Here is a 23,705-nt window from a genome sequence, read left to right as displayed (position 1 = left end):
GAACAGGTGCTTCCCCATTGGTCCACAACATGACCAATACAAAATTCAAACCAATATCAATTTCCTGTGGAGGCCTTTCGCTTTTCCATGGAGATCAGTGTGTTCACTAACGAGCTACACTCTACCTGATCGTCAATCCTAGATTTCGGGGCCTTGGCGAGAGGTTCCTTGCCAATATCGCTTTGACCGCTATACTAATGGTAGTATGTTTATGTTGGCCCACTGACTCCTAGGGGAGGAGTCTAGACCTAATGCTCTGTCGAGACGGCATCGACTCCGGGTTGTAATTATTCTGCTCATCAAACTCTGCTCCGCAGGCTCCCTGGGAATTGCCATGTAAGTTGGAGACATCTCATCCTGCTCAATCGCGCTTATTTCTTTCTGTAGGGATATGGCCTTCCCTTCGATGGCACTTGCACTGGGGTGCTCGATGAGAAGACGCTTCCTCATGTCATCTTCTGGCATTATGCCACCCTCTCGCCATTCTCTCACCTTTTCGAGGAATTCTGAGTCCAGGCCTTTCTCACTTGGGTTGACAACGTGGAAACATGTCAACCCCAAAGCTATTCTTCATTTCTGGGCATCTTAAGTTCCAGAAGCCACCCAAATGTGCCGAGTTGAATGCCCGACGCAAGTCCAGGCTTTCCTCAATCATACAGGGGAGTTGTACAGCTCGCCGATCCAGCTCTTTGCCCTCCAATTCCGATCCGGCCCGAGAAAACTCTCCTTGTATTAACTCGACAGAGACTTCCCTTAGGTTATTTTGGTCAAGTAGCCTGTGGATATGTCCGGCTGGCTCCTTTCGGTGGTGGGGGTTCCTTGCAGTGGCATACCACCAACACAGTGGCTGTGATTTGTGCCTTTTCCTCGCCGCATGCACGCAATCATGGATATCCCCGTGCGGTTTGTGTTTTCTTCACAATGATCCGCAAAACTGCCGACTATTATTTGCAAGCAACATGGCTCTTTGAGGTGAGGAAGGTGTTCATCCTGCTAGAAGGCTCCGGAGCGCGTGGTTCGTGGCTCAGAGTATAGCCCTGTGACCTGCAGTCATCTTGACAAAGGCATCTGATCCGTTAGAAATTTGACTTGATTGTCAAGTAAGCTAAAGGAAGAAAGAAAAGTGACGGTGAAAAAAGAGGAAGGGAATGATAATTAAAATGAAGAGCATATAGTTATGCACCATACTTTCTCTTGCGGGTACACCAATGGTTCAGGCCAGTTATATAGGGATGGAGCTATCGAACACCGAGCAGCGAAGTTCTCGAGTTAGATTAGCTTTATATAATGGTATACTCTGACGTTAATCCATTCACAGAGATGCAATTTGGAGAGCCTAGCAGCAATGACGGTGGTTGATACCCACCTAGAGCATCTTCGATGATAAAAGGCAGAAGAAGCGATATAATAGCTCGCCCACGAAAAGGCTAGGGAAGTTCGACGAGGATATAGAATAAATAATTAATTTTTTATAAGGTGATGGGAAAAGCAAAAGCGAAGTGAAGGAAAGGGAAGGCAAATAGCTGTGCAGGTAGGCCCTCTATATAGGAGGGGCTGACGTCAAGGCCCCATGTTTGTCTTCACCTACCTAACATCATCTCGCAGCTGCTTCAGTCAAATTTGAGTGAATTTGTGTAGAAAAGTGCATAAAATAGGAAGGACGATGGAAAAGAAGAGAAGAAGAAGAAAGACAATCTAATTCATACAACTAGCATGGCTTATTGGATACAAAGAGAGCCCACATAGGGCAGGAGATTCAGCAAGCACTATCTGCATGAATGTGTCACAGGACCTTCCACAATCAGAATTCCTACCATATACGACCGCTATACAAAATGGGAGATACTTTGTTTTCTTTTAGGTAATTGACTGTCAAAATATTGCCTTTTCAACAGAAACGGAGTTTTATTAACTTCATGGCGCCGAACTCGGATTTTTGGCTGGTATTGGCTAATCATTTGCAGACTAAGAAAACTCCGAATCATATTTAGTGATATATTGGTCTACTGCGTTATACAGATATGACTATATCCCGATACGACTTAAAATGATCAAAAGCAGTCAGAATGGTGTGGGATCAGGCACTTAACTTTTAGCGGGTTACTATTCTGTACTATCTTCGGGAGGATGAATAAAAGTATATGGATGGAGGAAGAAAAGAACCTAGATAAGGATTGTTGGATAGAGTGTAACGTAGAGCAATATAAAAGAGAGCAAGCCAGCGGTGCCAACCAGTTGTTTGTCGAAGAAATAATCTTATAACCAAGTCAACAATATCTTTCTCTTTCACACCATGAGGGCTATTGTTTTCTTCATTGGTCTTATGAATGGTGCCATGGTGGCGGCAGCCCCGGCTGTTGAGATGAACAGCAATGACGGCCCCCCTGCAAGTGGTTGCTTTCCATTGTGGGTTGGCAAATATAGGCTATATCAAAGAATTTATTGACAATCCTACAGTGCGTCCCCTCATTGTGGGATTGGTACGCATTGTGCGTGCCGAGATGGTAAAAGCTCTATGATTCATTTTTCTACTAGACAATTGCCGGGCATAAAACATACTAATATGAGAACTAGGTCGCATTTATCTCTTCAACCTTGATACTGGCAATTGTGACCCTCCGTGGGGCTATGTTGGCGATTCAATCAGCTCGCTTCCTGGATATCATTGCAAATAAAAAGGTGACATTGATGTCGAGTCAGCTTGGAGGTCCCTCAAGGTGGCTATCCGTTGGTCATATGATGAAAATAATCACTACTTCGCTATTTCCCTAAGCTATTAACTATATGATTATGGTATTTTAATCTACGTCCTATTGGCCATTGCAATATTGGTTGATTCTCGATAGACCAACCAATGGAACTCTCACCTTAGTGTAAGTAAGACCAGTACAAGCCTAGCCTCAAGTCATCTAGACCTGATTGACAATAATATTGAGTCAACGGGTTGTCATAGAAAGGAGGAACCTTGGAAGTAGACTGCTCTCTGACTTTCTATTCACTGGGCCTTTTAAGGTTTGCCAAGCATTCTGAGCCGCATAGGTATACTCCACCTGCCTCTAAAGACTCTCCACACTTTCTCCTCAGCTTATCCTTTCCAACTTCTGCAGCTTTGGCAAACTTTCATCCCAGATCCTGTAAAGTTTGAGAAGTACCACCACACCGTTTACACAACCTTCTGGCCTGCGTTTTTATCGTTTATTGATACCTTGAAATCATGTCTGAGGCGTCCGCTGGACCTAGATTTGAACATCCCCCTCTCACTATGCGCGACAAGCCTACCCGGAAAAAATTCGAGTCCCAACCGGTCACCATGTCTGATGCTTCTGCGACCAGTCTCGATCTAGAAGCTAAATCCAAGTTCGAATTATCCTCTCATGGGGTACCTGACACTGGAAACGCTATCGCATTCGATAATTCCTCTCCTGATAGCTCTGACTCGTCATCTGAAGATGGATCTGACACATCTTCATCAAATGGCTCCAGCTCGTCTTCGCCTGATAGCTCATCTCCCGACAGATTTCACATGACCTTTCCAGAGAGCAAGGTCTTGAAAACCAACGGTTTGTTTGACGATTCCTTTGAGGAAAGCCCAAGGCCTCAACCACAAAATGTCTGGGAAAAACCTTCTCAGTCCGATTCCGACACTGAAACCGTTATTTGGTGGGACCCTGCCGCAAAGCATGACCCTGGCACCGCCCCTGCCGATAACTGCAGCTACGAAGAATCCAACGTTACACCTGGTGATCTCATCCAGGGGGATATTGGTGATCTTTCTGTGGAAGACCTGGATTCTCAGCCAAATGCCGTCTGGGACACATCTTCTCAGTCCGATTCCGACGCCGAAACCGTTATTTTGTGGGATCCTGCTGCTAAGGATGGCTCGGACACGGTCTCTGCCGATAACACCGGCTCTGATAACCCTGGCGTTATATCTGGTGATTTTACGCAGGGGAATCTTGATATGGAAAGCAAGGACGCGTCGGATTCTGCCAGTAACGAAGGCTCTGGCTTGTCCTCCCAGGAGGGCTCCAACACGTTCTCCCCAGTCGGCCCCAGTTCTCTCTCGCCTATTAGCTCAACTGCATCATCACAAGACCCGGTCGATACTGATGAACTTGAGCCAAGAATATCCAGAGGCTCCCAACATATCTGCGCATACGCCTCTCCAGTTCAAGATGGCTCTCGCATTCGGACCAGCTGCGACAGCAATGATGACATCGGTAGATGGCACGTTGATCCTGATGGATTTATCAATGAAGCTAGAAGGGCAGGAGGGCTATACCTTTTTCCTTTGCCCGTTACCAAGCGCGAATTGGAACCCAATGATCCTCTGCGCAAGATCCACCAGGATCTTGCTCTCCTCCAATCAATTTTATCAACTCTCACCAAACACAAAATAAACGCAGTCTCGATGAGGCTTCAAAAATGCGAGTACGAATTCATGAATGAGCTCGAATATTTGCCAACTTTGATCTTCTCTGCAACTCGTGACACCTTTGATGACTCTTGGGTCACGGCATGTCGCCAAATCTGGAGACGTTTAGCCGATGCCGGCTTTGAACAAGTCAATGTTGAAATATCGGACTACGAGTTCACGCCATGGTCCGTGCGGCCAATACGAAAAACTGATCCTATTTGGCCAGTCTACATGGACATACTACAGAAAATACAAGCCGAAGTCGACGTCACGGACATGATCGGGCTTCGCATAAACCGTACGGGAAAGGCTGATAGAAGAGAGAGGCCGCCGCTTACTGTGAGCATGGACGTACGATATGATACCCATCGAGACTGGCGCGCCACAAGGGATCATATTGTGAAGCTGCTGGATGACATGAATCTTCCTATGGTGGGGGTCATTATCACAAAGGGCAAAAACTGGAGGGGCTTATTTTATCCGGGAGAAAGAAGGACATGATAGGGACAAGCAAGTAACAGACTGGGAGAATTGTGCAGTAGCAAGGAATCATCAGACTGATACTATGTGGCTCGCCATTACTTTGGAATTGAAGAAAATACCCTGATTACAATTTTACCAGCTTAGGTATGGATACATATGTGTCTATTGCCGAAACAAACTATTTTCTTCGCTGAAATGCAAAGATGAACTTTGCTTCTTCATTTATTGGATCCAACTAAATGATGGGAGTTGTAACTGTAGAAATGCACCACTGAACTCAAGATGCTGAGCGTACAAAGCACTTGGTGAAGACGGACAGGATAGGAAGATATAGGTACGCTAGGGAAAAGTTTCAGAGCGCTCTATCTTGAGCCGAACATCAGTGGCTTTGGTGATGTTCTTGATATCTTCGATAATAGTTTCAATGGGCGTGAAAAAGGATAGTCTGTGGCTCTGGCCGCCGGCAAACAGCATGCCGACAACCACATGAGATTCGGTGAAGACAAGTGAGCCGGAGTCACCCGGTTCAGAAAAGTGAGAGCCACGCTGTGGAACAATCGAATGCTCATAAGTGATGCGGGATATGACTTTCCCATCCTCGATCTCATGGGTGAGGGCGGCACACTCAAGGGGATTTTTTATCCCCTTACGATAGCCTGACCGCTGGCCGTGAATGAAAACGGGCATTTCATCGAGATCTTCAGGTATGGGTGACGATTTCAGATAATAGCCATCGGGTGTCTAAAAATAGAGACGAATATTAGTATTTGGACAAACCCACAAAATGGGTGTCGAGGAGAAAAACATTGAAGTCTTACTATATTATCTCCCACCCGATCATCTGGAATCTCTATAAGAGCCCAATCCAAGTTTGATGATGGTTTCCCAGTTATTCGGAACCCAGAACCAGCATAGACAGGCCCGAAAGACCCGCGATTTTCCGCTTGGAAGGCATTGATCTCTCGAAGAAAGTCCTTCAGCTCTGATAGGGTCTTGTCCATATTAGAGAACATTCGAGCTGCATGTCGGCCTAGTTGAAGCTCGATATCTTCGATGCTCCCGACTTCGCGAAAATCGATATATTGCTGATTCTCTTCTATGGTACGAATCTCATCTTTGAGGGATTTGATCTTTTCTTCGACGGCGGTTGAGCTGGGCTGTTGGTCTTGAAGCTTCGTTCTCAAGCTGTCCACAGGCTTTATGCCTTCTTGTCGCCAGCTGCGAATAGTCTCCACAAGAGTAGGATCTGCACCCTTCTCACTTGGGTTTATACAGTGGAAGCAAGTGAGCGCCATTGTCCTATACCTCTTTTCTCCGGGCAGCTTCAACTCCACGAACCCGCCAAATGTGCCCGATCAGGACACACCATCCAATGCCAGACTTTGGCCTAGCATGGATGGTGGCCGGATCGCCCGACGATCTAGTTCGTTCCCACTAAATTCCCGGGTAAACTCTCCTTGGACAAATTCGACCGCGACTTCTCGAAGGTTGCTCAATATCAGGAGCTTTCTGATATTGGCCTTTGAGTTGTTCATATGCTTAGGAGGGGAGGGTAAATTGCACACCACTAGTACAGTAGTGGTGCAATGCCTAGGATTCGTGCTTAGCCCTCGTCTAACACAAACGATAAGGCACACACCTGTTCGATCCTATGTTACGCACAATTGTGCGCAAGATAGAGCCCCATTGTTGGCAAATGGGGTCATTCTTCGAGACTGTGAAGGTGTTTATTGTGCTAGAAGTCTCAGAGGTCATTTGTGCATGTCTAGATTTGGTACCTTGTGACATGTTGTCACGTCCGTGGTGGCCATTCGGAGTTTTGGAAGACATAACGGTGCGGAACGATGCGAGAAATGGCAGAGGTAAGTTGCTAGATATCTCGATTTAGATGACATGAGAGTAAAGCAATTGGAAGGATTCGAAGATCGATTAGAAAGATAATTCAAAAGAACATTGGACACACTAAAGAATTCTCCAAAGTGATGTATGAGATGGGTAGACTGAGAAAGGTATGTCTCAGTAGAGTCTCAAACTGGGTGAAATATTCCCAGAACAAGGCAACGGAATCTTAGAAAGACCAACTCCTGAGGACGTGGATGCTTCTTTGCAATAGCAACGGTATCTTTTGAAGGGGGACAATATTCGAAGAGAGTTGAGAGCTGAAGAAGGTAGATAGTCCAAGAGGGTTGACAGTCGAGGGGTTGAGGAGGTCTGAGAATTGATTAATAGACTCAGTTTTGATATTCAATGATGTGGTCTTCGAGTGCTCTGTTCAGTACGCGGGTGATATCTTGCAGTCTTACTGACAAAATAATGCCTACGACACCTTATAGTTAACTTCTTCGCATGTCTCCTTTGCGTGCATTATTCTCGCTCGCACTATGATTAAGCGTAGTCCCTCATTTCTACTACACGACAGAAAATACTTCACAAGCGTGGAACACTTGTAGCTCACCCAACGATATATCAAAACGCTGTAAACCCATACACCAATGCTGCCTGTCAAATATGAACGCCGATAGCAGGTGGCTTTCTAAGGCAGAACTTCAGAGTTCACATATCATATCTATCTCAAAACAAGATGTATGCAATTTTTACGCTCACTTACTATCTATGTCTAGCAATATCAATCTAATGGAGTGTATGCAATCCACTTTAGTTAGGCCAATCCGAGATGGTAGGTCATATCTGTCATATATCTCGTATGGGTCCCCTTAACCAATGTGTAGGAGATAATTTGATGAATTCTTAGAAGCAAGATGGGATATAAGTGAGAAATAGGAAAACATTCCGGGCAAGAGCTTACAAAGTGAATCTGTTAGAAGTTCATACAGGAGTTCAATGATCCAATTCTTGACGACTACGTTCTTTATTCAAAAGGCACTTCGCAGTTAAACAGTCTAAACAAAGCTCTGATCCTAGACCTACAATCATCTAAACAGCCCAACAGCTTGCGATGAGAGCTCAATCAAAGTGTGTCGAGCTTATTTTGGACCAAATCTACTTGAAACGAAGTCAAGAAGGCGTCGTGTAGAACAGATGAACTATTTGTTACTGCATAAAAGGCTATTTCTAGTCTAAATATAAGATGTAAGATAGATAGGGCTCAGAATCCTACATCTAGTAGTGGTTCGAATAATCTACAATGTTGAAGGTATGGAGAGATCCATGGATGGAGCCAATCGGAAGATGAGTCAGCAATGAGTCAGCAAACGTTCGACTTCCAACCAATTTGTCCCTATGATGGGCGTCCGAATATCAACGCAAGCAAAGGCCAGAGGTTTATCTAGTCATCAAAATTTAAAACAATAAGATCAGTACCGGAGCGAACGATTATATCGAACTCGGTTGAGTTGCACACCACTCTTCCAGCATCGCGATAGGAGCCACCCTCAACCCGCCCGACGACCGAGTCCAAAATGGCACATGGTGCGGAGGACTGCGCAACTGTCCTGGAGCAGTTCGTTCACGATGTAGCGAATCTTCCAGCTGAGATCAACCACCTTATGGAAGAAATCCAGGCCAAGGACAAGGTTATGCAGGAATGCCGCGCTACAATCAACTCGCGCGACAGCAGCATCCAGAAATTCATCAAACTGAATGGCAGTCTGACACCGAACCCAAAAGAAGAGCCATACGGCAAGACAATTCTACAGAATATGGACAAAGCCCACGAGTTACAAAACGAGAAGATCCAGCTCAGCGAGAAGGCCTGCGTCCTCCTTGATCGCCAGATCAAACGACTCGACGTGCGCATTCGTGATCTAGTCAACGAAGGCCTCCTCAGCAACGACCCGCCTCTCCCTTCCCTCTTTGACTCGAAAAACAAATACCGCAACCCACCAAAGATCTTCCTCCCTGACTCTGCACCCTCCGACTCCCCCGCCTACTCAACACCCCTCAACCCGACTTCTGGAAACGCGAATCCCATCCTGGCCGCTGCGCAGCGCTTGAACCAATCCACAGCACCTCGCACCCCCGGCTCCACAGCCCAGCTCGGCCAGGTCACAGCGCGTAGCTCCGCACCCGCTACACCCGCTGCAGCGGCTGTCGTACACCTCCAACAACGCCAACGCGAATCCTCTGCCGGGGCAGTGGACAGTAAGCGTCGCCGCTTGAACCCCTCTTCCAACACCCTCCCCGTAGCATCGTCGAACCTGCGCCAGACTTCCACGGGCCCTGGCACACCGAAGCCGGGCACACCGGCAGGCAGTCGTGCAGGCAGTGTCGGCCCCCGTGTTAGCATCGGCGTCAAAAAGGCACTTACCAAGAAGGTCGCGCCACACCAGCAAGTCAAGAAGCTGAAGACTGCGAGCGGGAAGCCGATCAAGCGTTCTTCCAGTGCCAGTGGTCGCATCAAGTCTTCGAAGAAGTCTCCCAATGGGGAAGGCGATGAGGATGATGACTCCATGCTCAGCAGTGCTGATACATCAGACTCCGACAAGAGTGATGGTGCTGCTGACGATGATGTCGAAGATGAGGATGAAGATGAGGGTAATGAGGATTCAAAGGTCTATTGCACCTGCCGCACTGTTAGCCATGGGGATATGGTGGCTTGCGACAATGATGAGTGTCCCTACGAATGGTTCCACTGGAAGTGTGTTGGATTGACGCGTGAGCCGGTTGGGACTTGGTACTGCGATGAGTGCAGACGTACTCTGGGCAAATGATCTTTTGTTCTCTTCTTTTTCCATGATCTGTATGACGGTTGATATACCCACGGCGTTTGAGGGACTTTTAAGGTGTTAGGGCTAGACTGCGTTGGACAAAAGTATCTACTTGTTCACTAGTTTTACTTTACAATTCGAAACTGTTTAAACGGAATCAATTTCATCTTCTGTCTATTCTAGACAAAAACTGACACTAATCCTCGAGGGAAAAATAGGAAGCAGAGTTCCCCCCCCCTTAGGTATCCATTCCCAGCTAGATCCAAGCGTATGTCCAAGCCGTGCCCATCTACAGTGCCCAATATTCCTAGGGTCACCAGTGAGCCGGAGCCTAACCAAATCAAGTCGAAAACGCCATCGCTATGCACATATCCCCTTTTTTTGTTTCTTCCATGCAAACATGTTGGCACACGGGCGCACGCAGAGCGCCGAAAGTCAGAAATCAGATGTTGGTGGAAAAGCCATTTTGCCAATCCACTCAGAACCCAAGCCCATTGCTCAGCCACGGATCGAAGTACTCGCAGGTCTCGGGGCTCACTGCACCACCAGGCGCACACAGCTTGAACACTGGGCACTGGCCGCAGGGGGCTTCTGTCATACCGTTCTTTACAAGGTGCTTGTTTGCAACGGCGAGATCGTCGCCCTCGAGGGTAGGCACCTTGCGGGCCTGTGCCGCTTTGACGGCCTCAGGGCTCTTGCGGGATCTGTACCACTCACCGTTGCCTAATGCGACGAGCTTGTTGTCATAGCAGAGCATTTCCAGGAGTTGCACCACGCTCTCTTCGCCCAGGCGAACGGGAGTGATGCCACTTTCGTTAACGGCCGAGGTGATCTGTGCCACGGTCGGGTATCCTGCGTAGCCGTGGGGGTAGGGGAGGTAAGTTTTCTCGTCGGACTTGACGTCCACCTTGCCGGAGGCGGTCTTGATGCGCTTCTTGCGGTCTGAGGCGGGGACTTCGTACCAGCTCCTCCGGCTCACAGTATATTCGATATAACCTGCGACGCTGTTGATGAAGTTGGCATCCAGTACGCCATCCGTGAACCATGCTCCTCCGGTTACTTCTTCGCTCGGAGCAAGGCCGGCCAGCATGTACATTTTTCGGCTGGGGTATTTGACATTGTGGAGGGACTTGATGTAATTTTTTCCTTCGAGGGATTTCAGGCATCGATCGAGGATCGACTTGTGCAGGTTCGTGCGGTTTCCGATGTGCCGCACCCAGATACCTGTTCGTTCTGTGGAGTGGATGACATTGTAGACCATGGCCTCATCCGGGGTGAGGTTCCGGAGCCTGTGAAAGGGAGGAGGGGTTAGTTATGAGGTTCATGGACAGATAGATCTGTGCAATTCCTACTTCTCGGCATCCTCGCGGTCAATGAGCTTCCATGTGAGCTTTCCATCTTTTTGGAGAAGTCGGAACAGATTTTGATTGACGAGGCTCTGAGTGCATTCTAGCAGTAGCGCGACGTCGTTCTTTGGGATGACTTTGAGATTGAGAAAGTCATTCTGGTAGAACAGGTGATCGGAGTCAAATTCATTCACGCATGCATCGTAAAGCTTGGAGGCAAGCTCGGCCACTTGGGACCCCGCGGAGGCCATTGTTGGAGATGCGACGGAGATATCAGGCAAAATCAAAGTTCATTCGAAGAGGCTCGTGGGTTTTCATGTTCGAGGGAGCGTGATAGAGCCAGGAGGTAAGTTAGAGGACCATGTTGCGTCGATGTCCGTAAATTTGAGTCACGAATGAATCACAGATGGTGTTTTTTTGGCGACTTTTTCTCGGCGGGGAGCGACTTTGACCTAAACGGGTTTAGCTTGGCGGAGCTTCAATGTCAGCTTTAGTGCCTGAGGTGCCTATTGCCTGAGGCTCAAAAGACTTCTGCCTGAGGCAATAGAGACCAACGGAAATTTCGAGAAGCTCCGACCGACTGATGAGCTCATCACATTCAGTTCCTTGTGGTGCTAGTTTTTGATCTGTGTTTCTCCTCTTACTGAGCAATTCATTATATCACAACAACATGGCTGACGCATTGAAAGCCGAGGGCAACAAGGCCTTCTCTGCTAAGGACTATCCTACTGCTATGTACGAGCTACCCCACCTTGAACATTGTGACGCTGTCAAAGCAGAGACTGATATAGACCAGTGAGAAATTCTCTGAGGCGCTTTCCATCGAGCCCGAAAACCACATCCTCTACTCCAACCGCTCTGCTGTCTACTCCGCCCAGCACGAATATCAAAAAGCTCTCGAAGATGCCGAGAAGGCGATCGAGATCAAGCCCGATTGGTCGAAGGGATATGCCCGCAAGGGTGCTGCGTACCGCGGTCTCGGAGATCTCTGTATGTTATTCTAGCTACGCATATGTGGAACAACTTGTCCTGTGAAAATGTGCTAACTGACAGCAGTGGCTGCGCACGATGCCTACGATGAGGCCCTGAAGATCGAGCCCGGCAACGCACAGGCCAAGTCCGGTCTGGATGCGACCCAGCGCGCCATCAATGCGGAGGCTACCGCAGATGGTGTCACTGGAGACCCAACAGGAGGTCTCGGTGGCATGTTCAATGACCCGGCTTTGTTCCAGAAGCTGGCCAACAACCCCAAGACCGCCCCCCTGCTGGGAGATGCTGAGTTCATGGCTAAACTGCAGAAGATCCAACAGAACCCCAACAGTGTTGGAGAAGAGATCCGCGACCCCCGCTTCCTGCAGGTTATGAGTGTGCTTCTCGGTATTGATATGAACTTCGGTGGTGAGGGAGCGGAGCCTCCTGCGCCTGCTGCTACCCCCAGCACCGCACAGCCCAAGAAGGAGCCTACCCCGGAACCCGAGCCTGTCGACGAGGAGGCAATCGCCAAGAAGCAGGCCAAGGAGGCTGCTGACGCCGAGAAGAAGATCGGTAACGACTTCTACAAGAAGAAGCAGCTCGATGAGGCCATTGAGCACTACACCAAGGCTTGGGACCTCTTCAAGGATATTACCTACCTGAACAACATCGGTGCGGCTAAGTTCGAAAAGGCCGATTACCAAGGCACAATTGAGACCTGCCAAAAGGCTGTCGAGGAGGGCCGCGATTTGCGCGCCGACTTTAAGCTGATGGCCAAGGCTTACACCCGAATTGGTTCTTCATACGAGAAGCTTGGCGACCTCGCTCAGGCTATCGAATTCTACAACAAGTCACTCATGGAGCACCGCACCCCTGATACCCTAACCAAGCTCCGCAACGCCGAGAAGACCAAGATCACGGCTGAGAGGAACGCCTACATAGACCCTGCTGAGGCTGAGAAGGCTCGCGAGCTCGGCCAGCAGAAGTTCCAGGAAGGCGACTGGCCCGCTGCCGTTGAGGCCTTCACCGAGATGACCAAGCGTGCCCCCAATGACCCCCGCGGTTACTCCAACCGTGCTGCCGCCCTTATCAAGCTCATGGCTTTCCCCGGTGCCGTGCAGGACTGTGACGAGGCCATCAAGCGCGATGCCAAGTTCATCCGCGCGTACATGCGTAAGGGTGCTGCCCTCATCGCCATGAAGGAGTATAACCGCGCCTTGGACACCTTCACCGAGGCCGCCGAGCACGACGATGGCAAGCACGCCCGCGAGATCGAGCAGCAGCAGCAGAAGTGCCTGGACGCCCAGTTCAGCGCTCGCGCTGGTGAGACCGAGGAACAGACCATGGCCCGTATCCAAAACGACCCCGAGGTAAGATCTATAGTTCCCGAAACCAGATTGTTTATCATGAAGTATACTAACTCTCTCTCCAGATCATGGCCGTCCTTCAGGACCCCGTTATGCAGAGCATACTCCAGCAGGCCAAGAGTGACCCCGCTGCCCTGCAGGAGCACATGAAGAACCCTCAGGTGCGGATGAAGATTCAGAAGCTGATGGCTGCCGGTGTTATTCGCATGGGGCGGTAAAGTCTATAAGGGGAGAGTTTTCGAGAGATCTGGATACGAATTGACATGAGATACGAGATATCTTTGCCAGCATATTTTTTAGTTCCATATTGCTAAATTCCATTCTGCTTAGCATGCTATATTATGATCTACACAATGATCTACACATAGTGTCAGTAGTGAGTCCATAGTACCTAGATTGCTGTAATTGGAAATATGTTCAATAATGCAGTATAATCAAGTTCTTGGCATAATTTCTCGGTTGGAATTTAAATTCTGTGTACTCCGTACAATATATAGCGGAGTCCAGCCCCAATATTAATTAATCTTTTCCGTCAAACCTCGGCCTCAGCTCGGACTTTATCCACCCGAGGTGTTCCTAACCAAAACGAAAAAGACATAGGTAGGCTTGTGGGGGTTTCTAGTCAAAAAAAAAAGAAAAAAAAAAAGAAGATCTAACTAGATCTACCAATCATAATATCGAAATTGAGGGATTCAATATCCGAGATTATATTTTATATTGTGGCACAGAATATGTTGTCGAATATGTCTGTTGTACACATGGAGTAGAAATAACCTCTCAGATCCCATTGATATGTTAATGTAGAGGATGTGTGATACAATAGATACATCGTGCAGCACTTGGCTGTCAGACTGCATACACGATATCTCTCTTTCCGTATTAGTACTCTTCCCCCCGCCGCTTTTGCGGAGTAGATCTGAGAACGGATCGGCAGGTCAATCAGACAACTACCAAGGCAACCGGTTTTTTTTATACCCTCTCTCTTATCTTATGTTAAATCACTTTACTTAGGTCACTATACGTAACATTTTTCCTATGCCAGGCATTTCCTCTTTTAGCTGCTGCCGCTTTTATGACACTCAGAGTCAGACTCACTGAGTAAATCTGATTGGCTGCTCACTGACCTCAGCCATCACTGATTACTCAGATTGTTCACCATAGGCAATCTATTAAGCACCCAGTCGACGCTCAGCCTATACCCAAAGGAGCGCTTTGCCCCACAGTTTTGTATATCTTCCGATCTAATATTTGATGGACCTCAATTTTCATCGTGCCCGTGTCTCTTGAGATACTCGGTCATGCTGCTCATGCAATCTCTTTTCCTTCTTAAAATAAAATTAACGAACTGGGCCCCGGTGACGCAAAAATGGAGGGCTTAGGCCGCCTGCCATGCACCAGCGTGGAAAAAACAAAAGCGTTCTGCTCTTATCAGACACTAAGATTGGTGTTTTAAGTCGTGAAGTGCAAATTGCAGCTATGCCCCTTCATTTCAACCTACGGAACAGACTTTTAGGACCAGGTATGTCTGGAATATCTGGAATCAATATCATTCTTTTTTTTCTTTGTCATCACTTTCATCCAATCCAAAGTAGAGGGATTTGACCAATAGACATTCAGGTAAGCCCCGTTGACATTTTCATAGTGAGTTTCTTGGTATATCGAATGCGAACGGTTTCCCCCAACAAATAGAGTTGAATCATTACGTCGTTGTACCCAAGCACCCTATATCGATGCGAAAATAATATACACTCTAGAACAGAATGGCCTCATGGCGCTCAATAGTACCATGGTTTGATTGTTTCAAGGTGCGGAGGTACGATTCGTTGGAGAACAAATGCCGTGGTTGGATTTCTGGCAGATGATGGATAGACATGCAAGTGATACATTTGAGACCTGTCCTTCCAATCCTCACTGCGATGAGTAAAAGCCATTCACCTCGTCATTGTTAAATAGGATGAAGCGTGCTATTCTGTCACTTCTCCTGTGGTTATGCGTCCGGTCGGCTGCTACGTCTGGGATTTACAGTGTTCCGGTCTCTGACAGCTTGCCATCATGTATAGTAAGTGTTTGAGTCCTTATTAACGGGACTGCGATTCAACACTGACCTTACGTCTATAGAGGGAATGCGTATCAGACAGTCTCCTACTTGACGACTGCGGATTATCGGATCTCAAGTGCCGATGCACGAACAGGAACTTCGACATCCATATCTCCCGTTGCATAATGTCAAAGTGTGAAATCGGAGAGGCAATTTGTCCGTCTCCCGAAATGTGCCTCTACAGCAAAGTGTTAAGACATTGATAATCTACAGTGGCGGCGCAGTTGTGGGCTCAAGAATGCGACCGGCCTCATGACAACCACCGTGGCTCTTTGAGAGCCGCGATCGTGGTGAGTGGGGTAGCTAGCCTCCTCATCGTGGTATTACGTATGATTTCAAGGGCGTATACATTGCGCAGATTTTGGTGGGATGATTGGAGTCACAGCTTTTCCGGGGTATGGTTCGATGCCACTAAGAATAGGTTTTAGACGCGATGCTGACTTCACATTTTTGGCTTAGGTGCTTATGATACCATTACTTATCTTCAATAATTTGTGTATGTCATTGAAGCTCCAGATTTATTTCGTGCTGCTAACGTCAATAATTAGGTGTGAATGATGGAATGGGATACCACTCATACGATATCAATTTCTCATCCATGTCGCAGGTCACTCGCCTGGCGATCTGGTGTGAGTATACTTTCCCCATATTTTGAACCCTGTCAATCGATATCTAATCCCATATAAGATTACCTCACACGGATATTCTGGCTGGTCATGATCTATTTCATCAAGATGTCGATCCTTTTCCTCTACCTTCGAATCTTCCCAGAGATTCCACTCTTCCGATATTGTGTGATAGGCACAATGGTTTTCACAACGGTGGCTTTCATCATTCTTGTCCCTATGACTATCTGGCAATGCGTACCGATCCACGTAATCTGGGATTTGAAACGGGAGGATGCGAGGTGCCTCAGCATCTCAGGAGTAGCCTATGCAAGTGCAGGAGTGAACATTGCCACTGACATCGCAGTTTTTATCCTGCCACTACCATTGCTTCGAACACTTCGCGCCCCGATAGCGCAAAAGATTGGATTGTATGGTCTTTTTGGATGTGGTATTTTGTAAGACAGAGCTCGACATGCGTCTCGAGATAAAGTGCTAATATTCTCTTCAGTGTCATAGGCGTCGCATCTGCCCGAGTACCAACTCTCCGAAACGTCGAAGCAATTCGTGATCCGACCTACTCGAATGCTGGTACGATCTACTGGACCTGCGCAGAAACCGCCGTGGCACATCTATGCGCGGGCGCGCCGGCTATACGACCGTTATATGTGAAATTACGAGATATTGTTCGCCGCAAATGGAAGGAGAAATCTGACTTGTCCTAGTCGGACATTTTTTAGCGGAGGGTCTATCTCTAACCGCTGCATAAGGCCTATCCCGGGTTTGGATTGTCAACAAGTCACAGCACGTATACTGAGTTACCCGATGATGGACACAATCATGAGGTGGCCCTATATGACATTTTCTTATGATCAGCAATCCAAATTTTCCCAAGAGGTGTGTCAAAAGCGACATGAGGGCTATCATTTTCTGAGCTCTTCACAAAAGGCCGTTCGGAGGGCCAGAGATTTCTTTTTCTCATATTTCCTTTAATAGCGCCGGCATTGTCGACGAAGTACGCCACATTGACGATTGCACCATCATCATGCAATCCCCCAGAAATCCTGGGACAATACAGTGGTTGCGCTCTTTGACTAGAGCGCAATATGCACCGAGTTATTTCTTCTAGTTGGCGCATTGCTTGCGAATTTCGGGGTCTTTCCCTAGGGTGAAATCGGCCAGATGGTACTCTGGATGGACTCCTGGTATGCCCCCCGTAGTGGCCGCATCCCTGATAAATGATACAGCCCTTTGGTGATCGGAATCATTAGGTTCCTAGAGGCCAGCAAATTCATACGTGGTTGCTGGATGATTGGGGGTTATTTTGAGCATTCCGAGCTTACCTACGGACTTAACTCAATAGCAGCGACCTCATAGATCATCATCTTCGAAAAGACAGAATGAGTTGTTCACAATGTCTTTAAAATCTGAGCCATTGAATGCATTTGAAAATGTAGCTTAAGATGGGGGATCATCTGTTGACTTCTTAGCGCGAAATCTCGGCTCTAGACTACTCTGCTATCAAAGTTCCCCATACCCCAATTTGAGGTTTGTTATTCGCTCCTATACACTTCAGGACCACCGCACAACTCGGAAATCCAGAGTGTAACCGGCATAAAATACCTCTTGTGGTTGGCTCATCTCGCCGAAATCTTTTAAACTTGAACTGAAATTGTGACTTAGACCTAAAATGCTCGGGTGAAATGTAAGCTCCGCGACCCGCGGATTCCGATATACGCCACTAGCGTAGCTAATCTAGTGTGATAACCTCGTATTTGAATTAAGACTTGTTGTTAAGTCGAGATCTTATGGTTTGAATTGAAATTGTGACCTTGGAACTAAAATACTCGGGTGTAGTGAAAGCCCCGCGGGTTCCGATACACACCACTAGCCTAGCTAATCTAGTGCGATTACCTCGTATTTGAATCTTAAGTGATAACCTCGTACTTGAAACCCCGTGGTAGGTGTGTAAGCCTACTCTAAATTAGTGCTCCTTGATTTACCATAAAAGTTAAAATTCGCAGAAATTGATGTCTTTGGCTACAGATACTGCTTTCGAGACGCAACAGCTATCAGCTAAAATGTCGCTATATACCCTTATTATCCTATCAGGTCGCGCCGAGTCTTTGCGCACTGAAAGAGCGATATTTCCCGGCGAAACGAACTCTGAAAGATTTTCCAAAGTAGATGAAGATTACATTTCCGAGCATGATGATCGTGGCAATTAAGCCAAAGGTCACGAAGAACCATGTCAACCCGACACGGTCGACCCATGGTACGAGGGCGAAAACAAAGATTGTCGAGATCAGATTACGGATGAAAGTAACCCCAACAACCGAATCAGCGATAATCTATGACCTAGAGTTAGATAAGTTCGTGTATTTTTCAACTTTATGACTTACATCAGTGTACGCATCGGTTAAGTAAGTGAGTGCAGTACTGCCGGTAGGCACAACACCAAACGCATTGATTCCCAACCCGAATGCCGGAAGAATCCAGTGAGATCCATTGTTGAGACCAATTCCAAACATGAGAAGGCCCGCTGGAATAAGAGGCAAGAAGATTAGGGAGAGCCAGAGCCGCATCTCAGGCTCAAACACGCCCCCATTTCTCTTGGCAAGTCGAAGCGCGATGGAGTCACTTAATGGGCCACAGACTATGGTTGCCAAGCTAATACCAATAAATGGCGCAAGTCCCATCAGGCCGATCTGGGCCGAAGTAAAATTGTATGGTGGGAGAGTCATGACCGATGCGAGGGTGGCGGCGGGTACTGTTGCGCAAGCAGTCATGAATCCATATTCCAGGGCCATGAAAAGGACCGCTGGAATGCTGAACATGATCAAGAAGGGCTGGTAGCTGTGCTTTAATAGTTCGACGAAAGACATAGAAGAATTAGACCATAATGCCAATTTTTTCGAGTAGGGCTTCTTGGGGATCGAGTAATCGATCTCCACATGTTCAATCTGAATAGGCTGTTGAGCCGAATCATTTTGCTCTCCGTTCGAGTTAGAGGGTTCGAGCCCATGCTTCTTAGAAGCTGGTTGCGGTGCCGACCTATCAGCAACAGGAATTCCATCAATAGATGGCACGCAAAACATAGTCTCCTCATAGAAGAAGAAGAAGGCGATGAACCCGGCTCCAAATAGTATAGCCATCCACCACCACACCCAACGCCAACCCTGGGAAAGAGTGACAAACCCACCAGCCAGTGGCGCCAGAGATAGACCAACGGACCCAGCCCAAAGGTACAATGTGTTCATAAGTCCTCTCTCGTGCACGAAAAACACATCTGCCACAGTCATCTGGACCAAGACTTCTGCCAGAGCGCCGAAGATGCAACTTAAAATATTGACTAGCATTAAGTCTGCCACAGTATGCATCCGCGCTGACCAGATGCTGATTCCACATTGGACCGCAGTGCTGAGAACGTATACGGGTCGTCGTCCGAATTTGAGGGCGAAGGGGACGAGAATCACAGCTCCGATGCACAGCCCTCCACACCCGGCGGCGTAACTATCGTTTAGCAACGCAAAGCTGAAGCCAAGCTCGATATTCATGGAACCCCATGTCACGGTCGCGACATTGATGCTAGAAAAATCAGTATTCAATCTCAAGATGATATTTATAGACGAGGGTAAATGGGGTTGGGAGGACTCACAACCCAAACACCATCATAGTATAGTAAGAGACGAACCCGAAGTTCACATATTTCCTCCACTGTGGCCAATTCTGAAAGTAGGAAGATATTAGAATCTGAAGTGGGAGAGCAGGTTAGTCGATTGACGGACCAAAGGATCATTCGGGTCACTGGATGGTTTTGGCTCCAAGATCACTTGTGCTCCTTCAGCTGAAGGGGAGATGTCTATTGAGCAAATATGTCAGTAATGGGATCTTTAAGAACAAGATACCAGTGTATTTCTTGCCACCTTCAAGTCTCACAGTGCCCGGAGGCCAAGCTGAGTCGATATTGTTGGAAGCAGACATGATTGTGGGAAACGCAAGCCGGGTGTCAAGAGGTGGAAGGTCCGCTCGAGAGAGCTTGCAATATAATTCAAGCGATGTAAAGCATTCGTACTGGATCCCTGGAACCTTTTATTATGTTTGTTACAGAAATACACTGGCACTCTCCTCTTATCATGGAGGCGGCTATTCGTAAAATGACCTCGGAAAGGTTGAGCATTACCCAATAAGATAAGCGTCCCAACCTTGGAAGGTCAGAATAAGAGTTGTCTGTTATCTTCGCCATGCGGGGAAATAACTTTATGCTAGTTCCAAGGTTCGGTGTATCAAGGGCTTACAGGGCATACCTAGGTATTCGGCTATGAGGGACCGCAATTCTCAAGATGATTGGAGAGACTCCCAAACTGTTAAACATCCTGGAAAAAAAAAAGGCTAGCTGCTTCTAGCCAGTCCAACCGAAGAAGTCTTCCCATTTGACACTTGCTGCAGCGCAGGTCCGACTGTCTCCGACTGGATACTTCTACTTAAACCTTCACTTATCAATAGCCCCTTCTCTGGCCTTCAATTACTGCGAAAGGCAAGTCCAAGAAATTCGCCTTCTCTAGAAAGCTTCCCGATCACCCCTCACCTTTCATTAAATAGCTTCTAGAGGCGTCAAACTGTCTTTCCGTTTTGATCAAATAAACTCCATTCTCATTATCGCGCCATCATGACTTCGTTCCTCCGAAATGGTCGCATCTTTGTGCCAACGTCACCCTCAACTAAGGGTGATAATGAGTTTGCCGAGTGTATGACTATCACCAATGATCGCATCACTTACGTTGGCTCCCTCGATGATGCACAAATTCCAGCTGACGCGAATGTCATTGATTTGGACAACCGCCTTGTGATCCCTGGCTTCATTGATTCCCATGCACACATCTTGCTCTACGGTCATTCTCTACTACGAAAGGTCGATCTCACTAAATGCAGATCCCTCGAAGAAATTCGTGCAACAATCAAAGCCTACGCTGTGGCCAATCCATCTTTGCCAAACATAGTTTGCCGAGGATGGCTTCAAGTGTCTACCGATGGCATTGCGCTTGCAAGTATGCTTGATGATCTTGACCCGCGACCGATCTTTATCGCCGCCTTTGATATGCACTCTATATGGTGCAACTCAGCTGCTCTGGAAGCAATCAATGCTCATACCGCCCCTAACCCTCCTGGTGGTTACATTCACCGTGATGAGAATGGAAGAGCTTCGGGTCTTCTAGACGAATCTGCTGCGGTGTTCGTGGCCTGGCCTTATCTAGAGAGCTTCAACTCCAAGGAAGATAATCTTGCTGCACTAGACATAGCAGTTCAAAGCTACACTGCTGCTGGCTACACCGGTGTTGTGGATATGGGTATGGACGAAAGAACTTGGGAGCTTTTGAAGGAGTATCGCCGTGATAAGCACATTCCGTTCCATATTGCGGCTCATTGGGTCGTCCCATATACCGAAGATCAGGAGGTCAATTTCACCTTCGTTGACCGGGCAATCGAACTGAAACGGGAGTTCAAGGAACCAGATTTCTGTATCGTTGGAATCAAGCTCATCTGTGACGGTGTCATCGATGGATGCACTGCCGCCCTGCTTCAACCATACACTGGAAAGTCCGATCCAGTTGAGCCTATTTGGCCTGAACAGCAGCTTCGTGAAGTTATGCAGCGAGCTGATTCAGCCGGTCTGCAGTGCGCGATTCATGCTATCGGTGATCGCGCCGTTCACCAAGTAATCGATGTTCTCTCACAAGTGGGAACACCCGGCCGGAGACATAGAATCGAGCATCTAGAAATGACGACATCAGAGGACGCAAAGAGGCTTGGTGAACTAGGAATCACAGCCTCTATCCAACCTGTTCATTCCGACCCAGTACTTTTCAAATCCTGGCCCAGTCGTGTCGGGCACGATCGATGCAAGCGCGGCTTTGCCTACAAAGAATTCATGGATGGGGGTGCCCCTCTGGCAATTGGAACTGACGCGCCAACTGCACCCCATTTGCCATTCCCCAACCTCTATAATGCGACAACCAGGCGATCTGCACTCGAGCCTGAGAGTACTGAAACTGTCAACGCTCACTTCGGTATCACGCTGGCTGAAGCTGCAACTGCTGCAACTACTGGAGCAGCATATGCACGCTTTGCAGACTCATGGACTGGCAGTTTGCAACAGGGTCTGTCTGCCGATTTTGTGGTGGTTGATATGCATTGGACACCAGAGAAGCTTCTGGAGGCAAAGGTCTGCCAGACTTGGTATCGTGGAAAGAAAGTATACGACTCAACTGAGGCTGCAAGGTAGTTGGTTTACCACTGTAGGTGTGACTGATTGAGAATGATGAAAGGTGATGTGTCCACGAGAAGGTGTGCATAAGCTTCAAATGAGAGCTATCGAACTTGACAGAAAGCAACCGAAAATATCATCTCACCATGTGACGCTGATCCTCAACGATTGATCCTAACCAACATCGGATCGAGATGCCTATATAAGAAAAGAGTTTCAACACTCTAATTCTCCTGATTCTGTGATGTTTTGATGTTATAAGAACTGTCTGTTATCCATAGTTAGTTTAGAACAAGTTTAACTATTTTTGATGAAGTTTTAACCCCTTTGATTCTTCTATCATAACTTATCTTCCGATTCATTACTGAATCGTACGACGTGGCCTGACTTGACTTGACCTGGCCAGTAATATCATATGATAAGATTGTATACTGAATTGATTCAACCGTGTACGAATGCTTCGTGCACTCCCTAGGGTTTATGTCGACTAGACCTTCGCACCAGCCCATAAATCCCAGGTCCCAACCCAACCCAACCCGCAAATGGGTTGGGCTTTGAACCCGGTCCTTAGGCTCACCGGTGGGCTATGGGCGTAGGGTAGAAGCCCATTAGGCTTTTGTAGGGGACCAATGGGCCCCAACCAAGACAAACATGCTAATTTAGGTGTTAAGTAAAGTTGAAGCCCCCCTTCCCTTTTGTATCTTTCTAATCATGCTTCGTTTTACCTACGGTTCTCGGCCTTATCCCTAAGGTAATATTCTATTTATTTAAATCTTTTAGAGCTTATGGAATTGGCGAATGTCCCTATCTCAGGGACAACCATAGAGTCGCACAAGACCATTTCAGACTATTCACGCGATCAAGTGGATATTGAACAGTAGACAGAAGTGGTTCGGTTCACTTAGTGATATGATCAAACGGAGAGCCGATGATGGCAGTTACTTTGATGATAGTAGGCTTCAATATATATCCCTCAGTGAAATTGACACCACTTGACTCTAGGACATCATCACAAGTTTTACTTACATTCCAAGTTCCTGGGAATCTAGATAGTCATAGATTATGAGCGAATTTTTTGAAGGAGATTTACACATGTAACAAAATGGCGCAAAGTCGGACGTTCCCAGGATCATCCAGGCGTAGAAGCCGCCTGTAACAGTCTACGAATCAACGAATCAATCATCCGGCAAGTTCCCAGGAGCAATCTCTTCTGAAATATTGTAATCCATGGAAATTGGGGTTTGACCAAGTATGTGTTCCGGAACTTCAGGTACGTGTGCTCAATGTAGAAAGAAGATGTCCAGAGTAAGACTTGTGGTATTCCAGTATGTTCATGTGATATCTTCTCTTAGACTAGCTCCTCTATGGGCCGTGGAAATCAGTAGACAAGGGTTCCCAGGAGCGCACAGATGATTTAATAGGTTGATCAACCATCATGCTTCAGCGAGGCGCAATGGCTACCAAAAAAAGAAAAACCTCATGTTG

At 47.4% G+C, this 23,705-nt stretch overlaps 8 protein-coding genes across 8 annotated transcripts; 5 read left to right on the top strand and 3 right to left on the bottom strand.

Moving 5' to 3' along the window:
- Nucleotides 1-3,214: 3,214 nt before the first annotated feature.
- On the top strand, nucleotides 3,215-4,918 carry PGRI_092340 (uncharacterized protein; the record flags this gene model as incomplete). Its single annotated transcript, XM_040796947.1, has 1 exon — nucleotides 3,215-4,918. One exon carries the CDS (start codon nucleotides 3,215-3,217, stop codon nucleotides 4,916-4,918), a length of 1,704 nt encoding a protein of 567 aa, XP_040650377.1.
- A 321-nt stretch (nucleotides 4,919-5,239) lies between these two features.
- PGRI_092330 (uncharacterized protein) lies at nucleotides 5,240-6,195 on the bottom strand (the record flags this gene model as incomplete). Its single annotated transcript, XM_040796946.1, has 2 exons — nucleotides 5,240-5,641; nucleotides 5,719-6,195. The coding sequence occupies 2 exons, from the start codon at nucleotides 6,193-6,195 to the stop codon at nucleotides 5,240-5,242; spliced, it is 879 nt and encodes a 292-aa protein (XP_040650376.1).
- Nucleotides 6,196-8,319: 2,124 nt separating this feature from the next.
- On the top strand, nucleotides 8,320-9,570 carry PGRI_092320 (putative PHD finger domain protein; the record flags this gene model as incomplete). Its single annotated transcript, XM_040796945.1, has 1 exon — nucleotides 8,320-9,570. One exon carries the CDS (start codon nucleotides 8,320-8,322, stop codon nucleotides 9,568-9,570), a length of 1,251 nt encoding a protein of 416 aa, XP_040650375.1.
- A 475-nt stretch (nucleotides 9,571-10,045) lies between these two features.
- On the bottom strand, nucleotides 10,046-11,164 carry PGRI_092310 (RPC34 RNA polymerase subunit family protein; the record flags this gene model as incomplete). The annotated part of the gene is made up of 2 exons (XM_040796944.1): nucleotides 10,046-10,856; nucleotides 10,920-11,164. 2 exons carry the CDS (start codon nucleotides 11,162-11,164, stop codon nucleotides 10,046-10,048), a joined length of 1,056 nt encoding a protein of 351 aa, XP_040650374.1.
- A 419-nt stretch (nucleotides 11,165-11,583) lies between these two features.
- Nucleotides 11,584-13,470, top strand: sti1 (Hsp90 cochaperone STI1; the record flags this gene model as incomplete). The annotated part of the gene is made up of 4 exons (XM_040796943.1): nucleotides 11,584-11,648; nucleotides 11,710-11,903; nucleotides 11,970-13,255; nucleotides 13,318-13,470. The coding sequence occupies 4 exons, from the start codon at nucleotides 11,584-11,586 to the stop codon at nucleotides 13,468-13,470; spliced, it is 1,698 nt and encodes a 565-aa protein (XP_040650373.1).
- Nucleotides 13,471-15,475: 2,005 nt separating this feature from the next.
- PGRI_092290 (uncharacterized protein) lies at nucleotides 15,476-16,680 on the top strand (the record flags this gene model as incomplete). The annotated part of the gene is made up of 6 exons (XM_040796942.1): nucleotides 15,476-15,506; nucleotides 15,564-15,640; nucleotides 15,810-15,846; nucleotides 15,899-15,979; nucleotides 16,038-16,413; nucleotides 16,467-16,680. The coding sequence occupies 6 exons, from the start codon at nucleotides 15,476-15,478 to the stop codon at nucleotides 16,678-16,680; spliced, it is 816 nt and encodes a 271-aa protein (XP_040650372.1).
- Nucleotides 16,681-18,063: 1,383 nt separating this feature from the next.
- Nucleotides 18,064-19,939, bottom strand: PGRI_092280 (Major facilitator superfamily domain, general substrate transporter; the record flags this gene model as incomplete). The annotated part of the gene is made up of 5 exons (XM_040796941.1): nucleotides 18,064-18,306; nucleotides 18,358-19,543; nucleotides 19,614-19,684; nucleotides 19,744-19,817; nucleotides 19,864-19,939. The coding sequence occupies 5 exons, from the start codon at nucleotides 19,937-19,939 to the stop codon at nucleotides 18,064-18,066; spliced, it is 1,650 nt and encodes a 549-aa protein (XP_040650371.1).
- Nucleotides 19,940-20,624: 685 nt separating this feature from the next.
- PGRI_092270 (amidohydrolase) lies at nucleotides 20,625-22,238 on the top strand (the record flags this gene model as incomplete). The annotated part of the gene is made up of 1 exon (XM_040796940.1): nucleotides 20,625-22,238. The coding sequence occupies one exon, from the start codon at nucleotides 20,625-20,627 to the stop codon at nucleotides 22,236-22,238; it is 1,614 nt and encodes a 537-aa protein (XP_040650370.1).
- Nucleotides 22,239-23,705: the final 1,467 nt, after the last annotated feature.

This window comes from Penicillium griseofulvum (assembly GCF_001561935.1).
Source record: "Penicillium griseofulvum strain PG3 chromosome Unknown contig_13, whole genome shotgun sequence".
Classification (NCBI taxonomy): Eukaryota; Fungi; Ascomycota; class Eurotiomycetes; order Eurotiales; family Aspergillaceae; genus Penicillium; species Penicillium griseofulvum.
The sequence above is the reverse complement of the archived record's forward strand: the minus strand, read 5'-3'. Positions and strand labels throughout refer to the sequence as shown.